This window comes from Neomonachus schauinslandi, chromosome 6 (genome assembly GCF_002201575.2).
Source record: "Neomonachus schauinslandi chromosome 6, ASM220157v2, whole genome shotgun sequence".
In the NCBI taxonomy this organism is placed as follows: domain Eukaryota; kingdom Metazoa; phylum Chordata; class Mammalia; order Carnivora; family Phocidae; genus Neomonachus; species Neomonachus schauinslandi.
The window spans coordinates 40,463,471-40,479,378 of NC_058408.1; the positions used below are offsets into that span (position 1 = coordinate 40,463,471).

At 35.4% G+C, this 15,908-nt stretch overlaps 1 protein-coding gene and 1 pseudogene across 1 annotated transcript in view; one reads left to right on the top strand and one right to left on the bottom strand.

Moving 5' to 3' along the window:
• Window positions 1-15,908, top strand: part of CEP350 (centrosomal protein 350) — a 131,849-nt gene that overhangs the window by 80,013 nt on the left and 35,928 nt on the right. The window contains exons 27-29 of the mRNA XM_044915927.1: window positions 5,003-5,202; window positions 10,865-11,076; window positions 14,173-14,317. Of these exons, the coding sequence (XP_044771862.1) occupies window positions 5,003-5,202; window positions 10,865-11,076; window positions 14,173-14,317 (557 nt within the window). The remainder of the gene's footprint in view (window positions 1-5,002; window positions 5,203-10,864; window positions 11,077-14,172; window positions 14,318-15,908) is intronic.
• Window positions 9,710-10,151, bottom strand: LOC110574107 (annotated as a pseudogene).

The following is a 15,908-nucleotide window of genomic DNA, read 5'->3' on the forward strand; positions in this document are numbered from 1 at the left end:
TTTATTTACTTAAAATTTAAAATTTTAAAAATATTCCCAGTTAGCTTAGAACCACTAAAGGAACAAATTAACTTATTTGGTTTTAAATAATCATAAAGTTAAACAGATATTGTATGACGCAGCTCTGATAACAATATTTGTGGTATTGTCTGGTCAGTATTAAAATCTTCATTAATCTGCTGAGTTTAAAAAGTTAAGGATTTGCAGGGGAAGACTTTTGATATTCCATTAAAGAAGAATTCTAAAAAATATACTAAATACTGTTGCCTTAAGTTAGAATTTGCCAGTATTTTTTTTTTTCAAGCCCAAAGTGGGGCTTGAACTGGTGACCTTGAGCTCAAGACCTGAACTGAGATCAAGAGTTGGGTGCTTAACGACTGAGCCACCCAGGCACCCCTGCCTTAAATTAGAAATAAAATTTCTTACAAGGTTCTAGTTTAAGTGTGGTAGCTGGATAAATCCTGATAACCTGATAATGGTTTTTATTTTCTTTACTTCCTAGGTTAGGAATAACATACCTGCATTTTGTTTAATTATATGCAAATCATTAGACAGTTTTAAGTAATAGAATAAATTTTGCTTAGGAAAAAATACAAGACTGAATTTTCTTTTTTTCTTTTTTTTTAAGATTTATTTATTTTTGAGAGGGAGAGAGAGAGAGTGCGTGTGCAGGCGTGTGAGTAGGGGGAGGGGCAGAGGGAGAGAATCTCAAGCAGACTCCCTTCTGAGTGTGGAGCTCGATCTCATGTCCCTGAGATAAACACTATGTTTCATTTTTATTTATCATAATATATATTTAATTTTGGGTCCAGAAAGAATTTTTAAATGATTTAAAGTATTAGGTTTTTGCTTGTTTTGTTTAATATCTTTGAGTCAAATTATTTTATAACTCAAAATTTCATTTAAAATTTACATCATAATTTTGCTCTTTCAGATGATAGCGTGGTTTTATAATGTGTTGGAACACAATTTACAATTATACTAGCTCAATGAAAAAAAAAGTTCTCATTTATGTCACGTGGTCCAGCAGTGTATTGAGGTATTTAAAAAAGTGTGAGGAGGTACTTGAATGGAGAAAGAAAGCATTATATACTGCTGGAACTAAAAGGGCTCTTTGAGAAGTCATCTAGTGTAGTCCTTTGGTTTCACAGGAAGAAATTGAGGCTATGGAGATAAGTAACTCATCCCAGGTCACACACAGAACTAGAACTAGGACCCTGCTCTCTGGACCTCAGCCAGCCAAAGTTAAAGTTGAGTTAAGTTAGCATATCTGCTTTCAACCTCATAGCTTTTTTTTTCTTTTTTCTTTTTAATTAACATATAATGTATTATTTGTTTCAGGGGTACAGGTCTGTTATAACCTCATAAGTTGTTTTTTTTTTTTTAAATCTAAACTACAGTGATGACTTAAAGTTATCTCAATAGAAATTGACCCTTGTAAATAGGATCTGTTTAAATTGGAAAAGTGTTCAGTGGCTGATTACTGGGCTTGAATAGCTGTACAGTTCAAGTGTAGAGTGTGAAAGTGTGACTTTAAAAGAGAACCAGGGGTGCCTGGGTGGCTCAGTCAGTTAAGTGTCTGAGTCTTGGTTTTGGCTCATGTCATGATCTCAGGGTGGTGAGATTGAGCCCTGCATTGGACTCTGCACTCAGCGTGGAGTCTGCTTGTCCCTCTCCCTCTGCTCCTTCCCGTGCATGCGTGCTCTCACTCTTTTTCTCTCTCATAAGTAAATTTTTAAAAAAGAGAACTAATTACTAATGAATTTCTTAAGATTAAACATTATAAGAACACAGTGATTTACATTATGATTAAATCTATTATGTCTAATCCTATCCAGTCCAGTGTTCTGTTACCATCAGAAGCCTTGCTGGGGGATGCCTTGACACCAACCATTAAGCATGTTAGCAGTGTTTTCTGTTAGTAGGCATTTATGTCTCCATCATTCACAAATTTTATTTATTTGTGCAGCATCGTGAAGGATTGTTAACTCTAGTGTGAAGTACTGCTTCTTTTATTTCAACTTTATTTAGCTTTTAAATGACACTATTTCTAGAATATACATATATTAAATAAGGAATATATGTTTCTGGGAAGAAGTTTTAACTTTAAGTTAAACTGTTCTCACACTATTTCTTAAACTATTTTCTTTCCTTTTTCTGTTAGCTGTTTCTTTTGTTGTCCATTTCTAACTTAGAGCTTTTGAATATATTTAATCCTTATAAATGAAAAATAAATGGTCAGTACTTGTGCTAGTAGAGAAAATTATTAGTCTCGATATTGGGCTGGACAAATTTAAATTGTAATTTTTTTTACAGTTTATTTTACATGTTCCAATACTATTCTACTTTTTGTACTAGGTCATGCATGCATTTAGCAGTTATATACTTAAGAGGGTGGGTGATATTTGAATATTATGAATAGATTTTTTGGACCTTTTGCCGAGTACATTTGTTTTTGTGTAATATTTTGATAATTAGCACTAAAATAAGTTATACATTCATAAAGAATGGCAAGGAAGAGTGCAGTGTCTTACTAAAATTTGGCAAAATTGTTTTTCCTTGAACTTCGGTGCAGAAAATCAAGGCAATCCAGATATGAATGTGTATGTATGTGTGTGTGTGTGTATATATAAGTAAATGAAGGGGAGGTGAAATATTAAGTTGTATGTGGGGAAACAGACATTGAAGTAGTCTGTGTCTAAAGATACATGTATAGGCAAGATTGTACATATTTTTAAAAATCCAAATGGATAGCTGGATTTATACCTAGATTTTCTCACTTCTGTGACATACTGATATTATTCCTTGCCCTTCCAAGGCAAAAAATGTTGCCTTGATCTACAGGTTATTGTTGTGTGCATGTGAACAGGAGCATGCTCTGTCAAAGAGAACTAACCTTTCAGACTATTACTAGACTTACTTAACCTCTCAAATATATATATTTATATTTACATATATAAATGATCTATTTACTGTTTAAAAAGAAGAGAATTTTCTACTTTTATAACTTTAACATACGAAATTTTCTTCTTTTAACCTTATGATTGAGCTGTCTATAGCATGATTTTTTTTTTTTAGCCAGGAATATTTATTGCGACTAGCTTAGTTTATTCTTAATTATGCATTCTAATATTTTATGGAGTGGATATTATATTTCAGTCTTACTGAAGTGGGCCTTTGTTAAATATAAAGCAAGATATCTTCAGTAGGTCCTGTGAGCAGTAAATTTTATGCTGTAGAGGTGAACAAGGTATTTTTAACTCTAAATTTATTTTCTAAATTATTATTTTCAAGCTAGATCACGATGATAAAGGTTAAGTGAGGCAAACATAGTGCTTTTTATTTAATTTCAAGCTTAAAATATATGACAAGGTACAGATATAAAAGTCATTTGCTTAGGATTATATATGTGTGTAGAATTGCTGATGTACTAGGTTCACAGCCATAATTGTTGTACTCTATGTTAAAGCTTATGGGAAAACTTATTTAGCTCCGTACTGTACTTCTCATAACTTTACTCACATAAAGTAAATTTACCTGAAACTATAGATGATGGTTAAGCAACATCTGAGAAGAAAGGCATGTTTATTCAGAAATCATCGGTAAGATCTGTAATAGTACATGTTTTATATGTCACACAGAGTATAACACTTGCTTTGAGTAGCTTATAATGTTATTCAGGAAGCATATTAAAAGTTCTCCACTCAGCTCTTTTGCTTTCCCTTTCTCATTCTTTCTGCCTCTTGATCTCTTGGTTTTAAAATCTTCCTCCTTATTTTATAGACACTGCTCTCCTGTTCACTACTTCTTCTCTGTCTTTACGTCTCACCACTGGGCCTCTCTCAGTGTCTGTTTTCCCAACCTTCATCCCAAATTCCAGCTGTATATCTACAACCAGTTGGTCAGGTAACTTTGCACCTTTTTCAGTGCACTCTTTGATAGAGCATGCTCTGTTCTTTTTGTTTGTTTTGTTTGCTTTTCTTCTTCTTTTTTTTTTTCTTAACAGCCTGGGGGCCTCTTGTCAAATGTCCCATAAATTATTTTTGTTTCCACATTAATTTGATATGCTGATTGTTCAAGAAGTGGAATGACAGTTTTTGTGCTTTTTATTAAGTGTTTGTTGGATGTGTGAATGCATTTTTGTTGATTAGCCACCAGTACAGATCTAACACCAATAATATGAGCAGCCCACCTTTTGTTTAGCTTTGGCATCTACATATGAGGAGCGTTTAGTAATAGCTTTTTAACTACTTAGATAACTTTTTCCTAAATCCGTAATTTCTCTTAATCCTTTGGAGCTAAGATATATTGGGCTATTTAACTTCAGAAATTGGGTTAAATTGAGAAATTTGAGGCATTTGTTGCATCCTTTTACATAAGAAAATAATTAGTTCTGTTTATATGCAAAAGACATCTGACCGTGGTGCTCAGTGTTCTCTCCGTAATTATCACCTCCCATTGCATCTCTTAGGCAGTGGGAACCAAAGAGTGGTGTAGTGATACCTGAAATAAAAACAGACTGAATTTGAAAGTAAAAGTCAAAAAGGGACATGAACATATCTTTTTTGTTTGCTTGCTTGTTTGGGGGCTTTGAGATTTGTTTTTTGTTGTTGTTTTGGTCTTTGTTGTTTTGGGTTTGGGTTTGTGTGTTTCTAGTCTGAACCTTCAGAATAAATTCCTTATATCTTCTGTTATGAAAAAGAATCACCTATGAGAAGTGAATATGTAAGTTAAGTATTATCAGCCATGGGTGTCCAGATATTCTGAAGATTTTCTTTTCTGAATTTGTCTTTACAAACAATCACAAGTAAAACACTAATTCTTTCATTTTCTAAATATGTTGACTCATCAAAGCTTCTGTTATTTCAAAGTTTTTTCAAAGGAGTAGTATGAATGTCCTGTTTTTACACAGCTTGTTGATAAGGCAGTGAGTGGTAGAGCTCTCAGAGTGATTTCCGCCCCTAGATTTGTTCTCTGACTGTTCTTCATGGTGTGACCATAGGTTTCTTACAAAGCGAGAGCAAAAACTAATGCAACGGCGACAACATGCAGAGGAACTGCTCGAGTGGAAGCGACGTTTGGATGCAGAGGAAGCCGAAATTCGTCAAATGGAAAAACAAGCTTTGGCTGCCTGGGACAAAGAATTAATAAAACCTAAAACTCCTAAGAAAGAACTTGAGGACGCGAGAACAGAACAGAAAGGTAATAAATACTAACTCTGTTCAGACTACAAACCAAAGCCTAAGATAACTGGAAGATTTACTTCATTATATTTTAAGTGTGAAGAAGGCAGTACAATTGCAAATGCCACCAACATTGGAAATCTGAGAATATTGTGAATAACTTTATGCTAATATACTTGAAAACTTAGGAGAAATGGGTAAATTCCATGAAATGAAAATGGGTTATTCCATGACCAAGTAGGATTTAACACATTCTAAAATCGATCATGTGGCAAATTACTTAAACAGATTAAAGGAGAAAAATTATGTGACATCTCGATGGATTTAGAAAAGGTACTTGATAAAATCCAGGAAGCATTTGTAATAAAACAAATTTCAGATAAAGTAGCAGTAGAAGGGAGCTTTGTTTACCTGATCTAGGTATCTATTAACAAAAATGAAAAACCAAACCTACAACAAGGTACCATACTTAATGATAAAACATAGAAAACTTTCCCTTTGAATTTGGAAATAAGACAAATGCTTTTATTTTCACCTAAGGAGTGAAAGAAAGAAGCAAAACTCATTATTACAGATTTTAAAGCTATGCACATAGAAAATCCCGCATTTATATGTCAGTTATTAGAATTAACAAGTGAGTTGAGCATAGTTGCTGGATATAAAATTCATAAACAAAATTCAATTACATGTCTATAGAGCAGCAGAAATTGGTTAGAAAATCTAATTTTTAAAAGAGGTACTATTTATCATAGAAATAAAAAATATGAAGTACTAGGTATAAATTTAAAAATATGCAAGATCTTTATGGAGAAAAGTTTAGAATTGTATTAGGATTATTAGAGAAGACCAAAATATATAGAAAGCTTTTCCATACTCACAGATTCAGTGTCATAAAGATGTTAAGGGGGGTGGGAGGATGGGTTAGCCTGGTGGTGGGTATTGAGGAGGGCACATTCTGCATGGAGCACTGGGTGTTATGCACAAACAATGAATCATGGAACACTTCATCTAAAACTAATGATGTAATGTAAGGGGATTAACATAAGAATAAAAAAAAAAAAGATGTTAATTCTGCTTGAATTTATTTATAGATTCAAGGCAGTTTATATCAGAAACCCAGCAGGATTTCTTCATAAGTTTGACAAGCTCATTTTAAAATTTGTATGAAAGAACAGGACCAAAAAGCAAAGACACTGCTAAAGAAGAACCACAAAATGAACTTACTTTAGTAGATATCAAAACTTGTAAAAGTGTATAATTAAAATGGCATTATTTGCACAGAGATAGACAAATAGACTATGAAACAGCACAGAAAAAGACCCTTGCATATATGGAAAGTTGACTTCTGACACAGGTAACTTTACAGAGCAGTGACGAAAGGAGAGACTCTCCAATAAATTTTGGGGGCAGGGAAAAATGAATTGGATCCCTACGTTGACAATCTAGAAATACTCAGCTAAAGGGTTAAAAAAAAAAAGACTTAAATCTAAAAATTAGAATTATAGAACTTTTAGAGGACCATGTAAGAGAATATCTATATGACATCAAGGGGAGGGAAAGATTTCTTTAAGATGTTATACAAAGCAAAACCATAAAGGGAAAGATAAATAAATTTGACTCAATAAGTTAAGAATTTCTATTCATCAATACACCATAAAAAAAGTAAAACAACAAAATAAAAGATATTTGCAACACATATGACTGTCAAAGGAATAGTATAAGAATATGCAAGCAACTCCTATGAGTCAAAAATAAAATGACAAACACATTTTAAAAAATGGGCAAAAGAGCAGATAATTCATAAATGAAGAACTCCAAATTATTAACAAACATCTGAAAAGATGATCAACTTTATTAGTAATCAGGGCATTAAAACCATAAAGAAATACTATTTCATACCTGTTTTCATTTCCTAGGGCTGCTGTTACAAATTACTACAAATTTGGTAGCTTGAAAAATGTTTTATTCTCTCACTTCTGGAGAGCAGAAGTACAAAAGCAAGGTGTTGGCAGTACTGTGCTCCCTCTGAAGGTTCCAGGGAACAATTCTTCCTTCTTCGAGCTTGTGGTGGCTATAATATAGGTATTCCTATGTCTGCCTAACTCCAGTCTCACACTGTCTCTCCTCCATGTCTGCTCCTCCTTTTGTCTCATAAGGAAACTTGTCAGTGGATTTAGGGCCTACCCAGATAATCCAGGATGATCTCGTCATGAGGTCCTTCCATTGTTTTATTTATTTTTTTATTATGTTAATCACCATACGTTACATCATTAGTTTTTGATGTAGTGTTCCATGATTCATTGTTCGCGTGTAACACCCAGTGCTCCATGAAGTACGTGCCCTCTTTAATACCCATCACCAGGCTAACCCATCCCCCCACCCTCTCCCCTCTAGAACCCTCTGTTTGTCAGAGTCCATAGACTCTCATGGTTCGTCTCCCCCTCCGATTCCCCCCCCTTCATTTTTCCCTTCCTGCTATCTTTTTTTTTTTTTTTTAACATATAATGTATTATTTGTTTCAGAGGTATAGGTCTGTGATTCATTTTATTTTTTTTTAAGATTTTATTTATTTATTTGTTTAAGAGAGAGAGAGAGAGAGAGAGAGAGAGAGAGAAACAGCATGAGAGGGGAGAGGGTCAGAGGGAGAAGCAGGCTCCCCGCTGAGCCAGGATCCCGATGTGGGACTCAATCCCAGGATTCTGGGATCATGACCTGAGCCAAAGGCAGTCACTTAACCAACTGAGCCACCCAGGCACCCCCTTCCATTGTTTTTAAAACGATTTTATTTATTTATTTCAGAGAGAGAGAATATGTACGCACACAAGCTTGTGAGTAGGGGGTGGGGGGGTTCCAGAGGGAGAATCCCAAGCCAACTCTGAGCTAAGCACAGAGCCCAGTGCGGGGGTCAATCCCACAACCCTGAGATCATGACCTGAGCCAAAATCAAGAGTCAGACACCTAACCAACTGAGCCACCCAGGCACCGCTCATCATGAGATCCTTAATTACATCTGCAAGGAAATTTTTTCAAAATAAGATTACATTCATAGGTTCTGGGGGTTAAGACACGGACATATCTTTTTTAGGGCCATCATTCAGCCCTTTCACAATACCCATCAAACCTGTTGGTATGTAGGTAGAACAAGGAACTGCTGGTAGATTAATTGTTAAACCTAGTTTGAAAAACAGGTTGAAAAAAGAGGCATTAAAAATAATCAAGGGCCACCTGGGTGCCTCAGTCGGTTGATTTTGATTTTGGCTCAAGTCATGATCTCAGGGTCGTAAGATCGAGCCATACATCGGGCTCTACACTGGCTGTGGAGCCTGCTTAAGATTCTCTCTCTGCCCCTCCCCCTCTTATGCTCATGCTCGCTCGCTCTCAAAATAAATAAATAAAAATAAAAAATAAAAACAAAAGAATAAAAGTGAGGTACACATATCCTGCAATTCAGTGGTTCCAATCCCAGGTATGAATCCTAGAGCAGTGATTCTTAAAGTATGGCCCATGAAACCCTGGGGGAGTCTCTGAGATCCTTTCAGGGGGTCTGGGAGGTCAAAATTGTTTTTATAATAATACTAACATGTTGTTTGCCTTTTTCACTGTGTTGACATTACACTGATGTAGCAAATATAATGGTGGGTAAAATTGCTGAAGCCTTAGCTTGAATCTAGGCAGTGGTGCCAAACTGTGTTAGTAGTCGTCGTGTTCCTCACCACTTTGCACTAATGATAACATGCCAGTTTTATGTAAGAATGTCCTTAAATAAGCACTTACAAATACGAATTTTGTTGACTCTCAACCTTTGAGTGTATATGTTTTTAATATTTTGTGTGACAAAATAGGAAATAACGCATAAAGCACTTGCATGTGCCTAAGGACAGTGGTTGCCTTGAAGAAAAGCACTTAATGCAGTAATTTGAATTGTAAGCTGAATTAGCCATTTTTTTTATGGAGTACCATTTTTACTTAAATGACTAAAAACCATGGTTACTTATACTTAAGTATTTGGCAAACAGTTTTTCAGAAATAAATGAAGCAACTCTGACTCTTGAAGGAGAACAAGTGACAGTATTTATTGTGAGGGATAAAATTTAAGGTTTCAAGTGAAAGTTTAGGATTTTAGAAATGCTGTTTGCCCCATTGTGAGCTGGACCGCTTTCTAATACTTAAAAGACTTTCCTGATATGATAGGTGATATTAATCAGAATCGTCTCTTTTTTTGGGCGGGAGGGGGCAGGGAGAAAAATCACTATTCTAATTAATTCACAAATGAGAACATCACAAAAGGTGATTTAAGGAGGCACACAAACATCTGCCCAGCCCCAAATTCAGACCATCTCAATGAACTTCTATATAGTAAGAACACCCTTTTTCATTCCAGTTCTGAAGAAAGCTGTATTTAATGATGAAGCAGAGGTTTAACTGGTGGTTTTATACTTTATATATTCACTATTAAATATATTTTTATGCTAAATTAACCTGGTCATGAGAGATGATTTTCCATATCTTCAGTTTGAACTTCTTGATTAGGCTAATCCTTTTGCCCATCTGCACTGTTTCAGCACCTCGCTGAAACCTTCACAAAGCTTCAGGTCACCCTGGTTCTGGGCACACTCCAGAAACTGTTTCATCTCCTAGTGGCATGGTCCAGTCTGCTGCTGCTGCTGCAGGTACGCTGGCTGGGTTCCCTGAGGCTCCTGGTAAGTGATGTCAGGCCTTGAAGGCTCAGCATTACTTCCTCCACTGAAGCCCCCGATGATGGCACGATCTATCCGGTGCCCAACAGCAGAGCCCACAGCCACGCCAGCTGCAGCGGTTGCCATCTGGGCCATGAGACCTGGCCGCCGGGGCACAGCAGCAGGTGAGCCGACAGCAGCTGATGGAGCCGCTGCTAGCGCTGGTCTAGGCGCAGCTCTCATCTGAGGTGCCCGGCTGGCCGGAGGTGCGGCTCCGGCTTCCACGCGCCATGGTTACTTGCAGAGCAGCTCGGAGTCTAGAAGTCCGAGATTTGGCCCAGAATTCTCTTTTCATATTGTATGATGAAATATGTCAACATTGGGAAGATCTTCATAACTCAGTGAACCAGTGTTTTCCAAATGACCGGTGATGATTTAGAAAATCATGCGTGAGTAAAAAAATCCATTGACCAAAGGATTGTAATGTAACAGATCACAAAAAGTTTATTGATATGACTTCAAATTCCACATTACAGCTAACATGTAAGAAACGACTGATTGTCAAGTTTTGGTGTAACATCAAAAAAGAATATCCACAATTATCTGTAAAGACTATTGGAATACTCTTCCCTTTCTAACTACATATATTCTTTGTGAGGCCAGATTTTCAGCATGTGCTTCAACCAAAACAACATAAAGCCACAGATTGCAGACAGAAGCAGATATGAGAATCCAACTGTCTTCTGTTAAGCCAGACATTAAAGATATTTTTTAAAATGTAAAACAATTCCTCTCCTTTCAAACTAAGCCCTTCTCTCAGTTTGCATCAGCCAAAATTCTTAGACTAACAGACTTTATAGTAATGTGATTCATTAAGTGATGGGATTAAAAATTATATCTAAATGCAACAATTGAAATTATGCAAAAGCAAATGTAAAGTGTAACAGTTGAACATTTCTTTTGACCAAGATTGTGGACTTTTTCTTGTTTTTACTCTTTCTGTAGAAATAGCAAGTGAAGCAGAATCTCCACTACCTTCTTACTCTCACCTACACAGTGAAAGCTCTATTCCAGAAGAATTGGGCAGCCCTGCTGTTAGATATATACCATCTGAGTCTATAGCTCAGGAGCAGCCAGGGAGTCCAGATCATAGTGTACTTACTGAAGAAATGGTTTTTTCACAAGAACTGGAATCTTCTACCTCTCCTAGTAAACATGTAAGTTAATATCTATTATTCCTTAAAACTTCTTTGGACAAAAGCCTATCTAAAAGGTATATTATTAACAGTTGTTTTCTTTTTTTTTAGCAGTTACATTCTTGTAGTTCATGACAGTGTTGACTGTGTCGCCCATACCTGTAACATACAGTATATGACATTTGAACAGGAGTGAAGATTTTCATTGAATTCTAAAGATTTATGAGTATATGAATTTTAGCTTTAGTGGCAGTTATAAAATTATATATTATTAAGTCTCTTAATATTGAGGGAATAGGAACTTCTAAAATCTTTTAAGATATTTACTTATTTATCTGACAGTGAGAGAGAGAGAGAGCACAAGCAGGGGTGGGGAGCAGCAGAGGGAGAGGGAGAAGCACATCCCCACTGAGCAGGGAGCCTAACATGGGGCTCCATCCCAGGACCCTGGAATCACGACCTGAGCCAAAGGCAGACGCTTAACCGACTGAGCCACCCAAGTGCCCCAGGAACTTCTAAGATCTTTAAAAGATAATTTAAGGTTGGGGCACCTGGCTCGTTCAGCATTAGAACACGTGACTCTTGATCTCAGGGTCATGAGTTCGAGCCCCACGTAGGGTGTAGAGATTACTTAAATAAATAAAACTTTAAAAAAAAGATAATTGAAGTTTAATTTAAAGATAATATGTAAGAATAATACAAGTTCTTATTAAAATCTGTATTCTGTCATATAATAGAAACAAGATCTTAAACTGTAATACCATTGTGGCTATCTATAATTTAGTTAATAACTGCCCTTATAAATCAGAATAAAAATAGTGGTTTCATCTCTTTAAAGTAGATCTGAAATGGTTATTGACTCTAAATTAGAATAATGGTCACTATTAGAATAAGGTTTTCCACATTGTCCTTAATTCTGTACTTTATTAAAAAAAACCTATCTGATAAAAACTTAAGCTAGAAACTTAACTGTTTTTCTTTTTAAATTAGATTTTACAAAGTATATAAAGGAGTTAGCATAATATTATTAAATATTATCTGAACAGAAACTTTGTTAAAGTCTATGTCTAAAAAAAGGAATATCCTTAAATTCAGAATGGAATATCCTTTGGTATTTTATTGTGGATATGAAGAATGAATTGCATTTCCCCTATTGAAAAATCAGTCAGATTCATGTGTGTTATGGCACCTGAGAAATTTGGGGGGAAAACATTTTTTAAACAATGATCTAATGAAGAATCTGTTCTGTGCTGTGTTGCAAAATATTCCAATGCCTTGGGCGCATACCTGAAAACAGAGGTTTTAGATTATAAAAGGCTTCTAATTAAATTATGTTAGCAAATTCTTAGTTATTATGTGAAAATAGGCTTGTATATATAATTGTAGCATGGAATTTACAACCAAACTATGTTTTTTGACACAATCTTATTATTACTTCCTGTGAATTGATTAGATCATACCTAGCACTGAGATTCAGAATAGCCATCACCTGATCAAACTCTAAAAATTAGTTTCTTTCCTCACAAGAAAATATGTCAAAGAAATAAAACTAGTGTGTCTTAAAGTGGCTTTTATAATAAAAAACTAATATTTATTGAGTGCTTACTTACCAAGTGTCAGCTAATAATGCTAAATGCCTTATGTGGATTATCCTCACAAAAATTCTATAGATACTGTGTTAAGCCCCACTCTGAAGATCTGCAGGCTAGGAAACTTGCCCAAATTCACAGATATAAGAAGTAATGATAGCTAGATATCAAAGTAGGCATTCTCACTTCCACCTGATGTCAGGGTAGAAATTATGTCCTTTGTAATACTCTCTTGTGGACAGTCTTATGTTCCCTTTTCTTCCCTTCCTCTTGCCTCTCTTTTTTCCTTCTTTCCACAAAACTAGTACATTTTTAGTATTTTTAAAGTTTCTTTTTTCAGTTTTATTGGGATATAATTGATACACAGCACTGTAGAAGTTTAAGGTGTACAGCATAATGGCTTGACATGTATACATTGTGAAATACTTATTACAGTAAGTTTAATTGAAATCCCTCACTTCATAAAGTAACCAAAAAAAGTCTTTCTTTATAATGAGAATGTTTATGCTCCTCTCTTAGCAATTTTCACATGTACCATACAGCGATGTTAACTATAGTCATCACATTGTACATTACATCCCTAGGACTTATGTATCTTATAACTGGAAGTTTGTACCTTTTGCCCACCTTCACCCAATTCCCCCCCACCTCTGGTAACCACAAATCTGATCTCTTTTTCTGTGACTTTGGTTTTTTTTTTTTTTTTTTTTAGATTCTACATATAAATGAGATCATACAGTATTTGTCTTTCTCTGTCTGACTTATTTCTCCTAGCACAGTGCCCTCAAGGTCTATCCATGTTGCAAATGGCAGGATTTCCTTCCTTCTTTATGGCTGAATAGTATTCCCATGTGTGTGTGTGCACGCACATGCACATGGGTACATACACCACATTTTCTTTATCCATTTATCTTTCAGTGGAGAACTACCATATGATCCAGCAACTCCAGTTCTGGGTGTATATCTGAAGGAAATTAAATTACTATGTTGAAAAGATACCTGCACCACGTTTAGAATTTTTTTAATTAAAATAAGAGGGTAAATATCACTTAAACAATAGCCACTCCTACTTTATTATAAACATTTTTTAAATTTTTTTATTTTTATTTCTTTAAAGACTTTTATTTATTTATTTGACAGAGAGAGACACAGCAAGAGAGGGAACACAAGCAGGGGGAGAGGGAGAGGGAGAAGCAGACTCCCCGCCGCAGGGAGCCCGATGCGGGGCTCGATCCCAGGACCCTGGGATCATGACTTGAGCCGAAGGCAGACGCTTAATGACTGAGCCACCCAAGCGCCCCTATTATAAACATTTTTAAAAAGCATGCTTCTTTATAAGTTTTTTTTTGTAACTTTAAAAAATTGAGGTCTTATCCTTTGTATAATTTGTACTGTTTTTACTTTTCGTGTCACAGAGTTACTTAAAACTCTTCGTAAATATTATCTTTAACGCTTGGTATCTCAAATGTTAAATAGATTTTACAAATGTATCACAAAACCATTCCCACTTGGTTTTCTGTTTGAACAGTCACCTCCCAAAAGCTGCACATCCATGTCAAAGCAGGAGTCTAGCAAAGGAAGTCATAGGACTGGAGGACAGTATCGTCTACCTGTCAAATCCCATCAACACTGTTACAGTTGGTCTGATGAGTCATTATCTATGACACAGTCAGGTAAGACTAATAACAAGGAGTTAGTTTTCTTTGTATTATATTTGAATTACTCTTTAATAAGCTTTGTCTATCCATCTGTTAGTATAATGTTATCCTTTGTTGCATTTGTAAAGGCTTTTTGCTTGCCAAGATTAAATCACATTTCATTGCTTTTCATTGATAATTATTTCCCTTATTATACAAAATATGACAAACGGTTATATTCTTGGGTTGCTAATGGGCAGTCTTTTATTTATCAGACATTTGTTGAATTTTTTTTCTTTGTGCCAGATACTGCTTATGTGTTCCCATAGTGCTCTGTGCTTCAGCTTGTTATACCAGACAGCATATAAATTGTAACCAGACTTTACCCAGTGGGTCTCCCTTACTAGCACGTAGACTCCTGGAAAGGAGTGTCTGTACCTTGTTAACAGCTGTGGCACCAGAACCTCGCAGGTACTTTGCATTGCAAATGGCAGGTATTTATTAAATGTTTCTTGAATGAATTAATGATGACCATGAGGAGAGATAGGAAGAGGTAGTGCAAGATAGTGTAAGTTTAAAAGGAGGAAAGGTAGAGAATAGACTGCAAATGGCAGTGGGGGACATTGTCTATTTTCCTGTCATATCTATGCTACTATAAAACTCTGTGCTATTAAACTATGAAAGAATGAACAGCCTCTATTCTATAAGACTTCAATCTACAAGATTTGATCTTGGGAAATATACCTGTATAGGGAGTGCTCAGTTTATGTGGGACTCCACGGATAATTAATACTGTATTGAGTGTATGCCTTTTGAGCTCATTTTTAGTTTGCATTTGAGAGTAGAAATTTAATAGAAAAAAAGTGAAAAATATTATTCATATTTTGGTCTTTGATCCTTTTCTGTACCCCCTGTTTTCAGTGTTTCAAACGATAGTAAATCATGGGATTTTCCCACACCCATATTTATTTTATTTTATTTTTTATTAACATATAATTTGTATTATTTGTTTCAGGGGTACAGGTCTATGATTCATCAGTCTTACGCAATTCACAGCGCTCACCATAGCACATGTCTATCACCCAGCCACCCTGTCCCTCCCACCCCCCTCCACTCCAGCAGCCCTCAGTTTGTTTCCTGAGATTAAGAGTCTCTTATTATTTGTCTCACCCGTATTTATAAATCACTCTTTTTCTTTGAATAACTGCATAATATTTCAAAGAGTAGATATACCATAACTTTAATTTAACCATTTCCCTAGTGATGATCATTTAGATTTTCTCAAAATAGCCAATAATGCTCTAGTGAACATCTTCATGTATATATTCTTGATGAATATTTCAGTAAGAATAAATTCTTAGAAATGGAATTACTAGGTCAACCCAGTTGAAGAATGTTGTCTACCATATTTATTTGTTGAAAATTATTATTATTTTATATATTTGCTTTCACGTACTCTGGTGAAAAGTTACAGCCAGTGGAGTAACATGTCAATAGACATAAACTTGATACTTGGAAACATGAATTCTTATCTTGTCTCTCTTACTCACTAGTGACTTTCTCCAAGTTTCTTTCCCATATTGAATAATCTTTTCCATCTGTTCCATGGAATAATATTGTAACCATC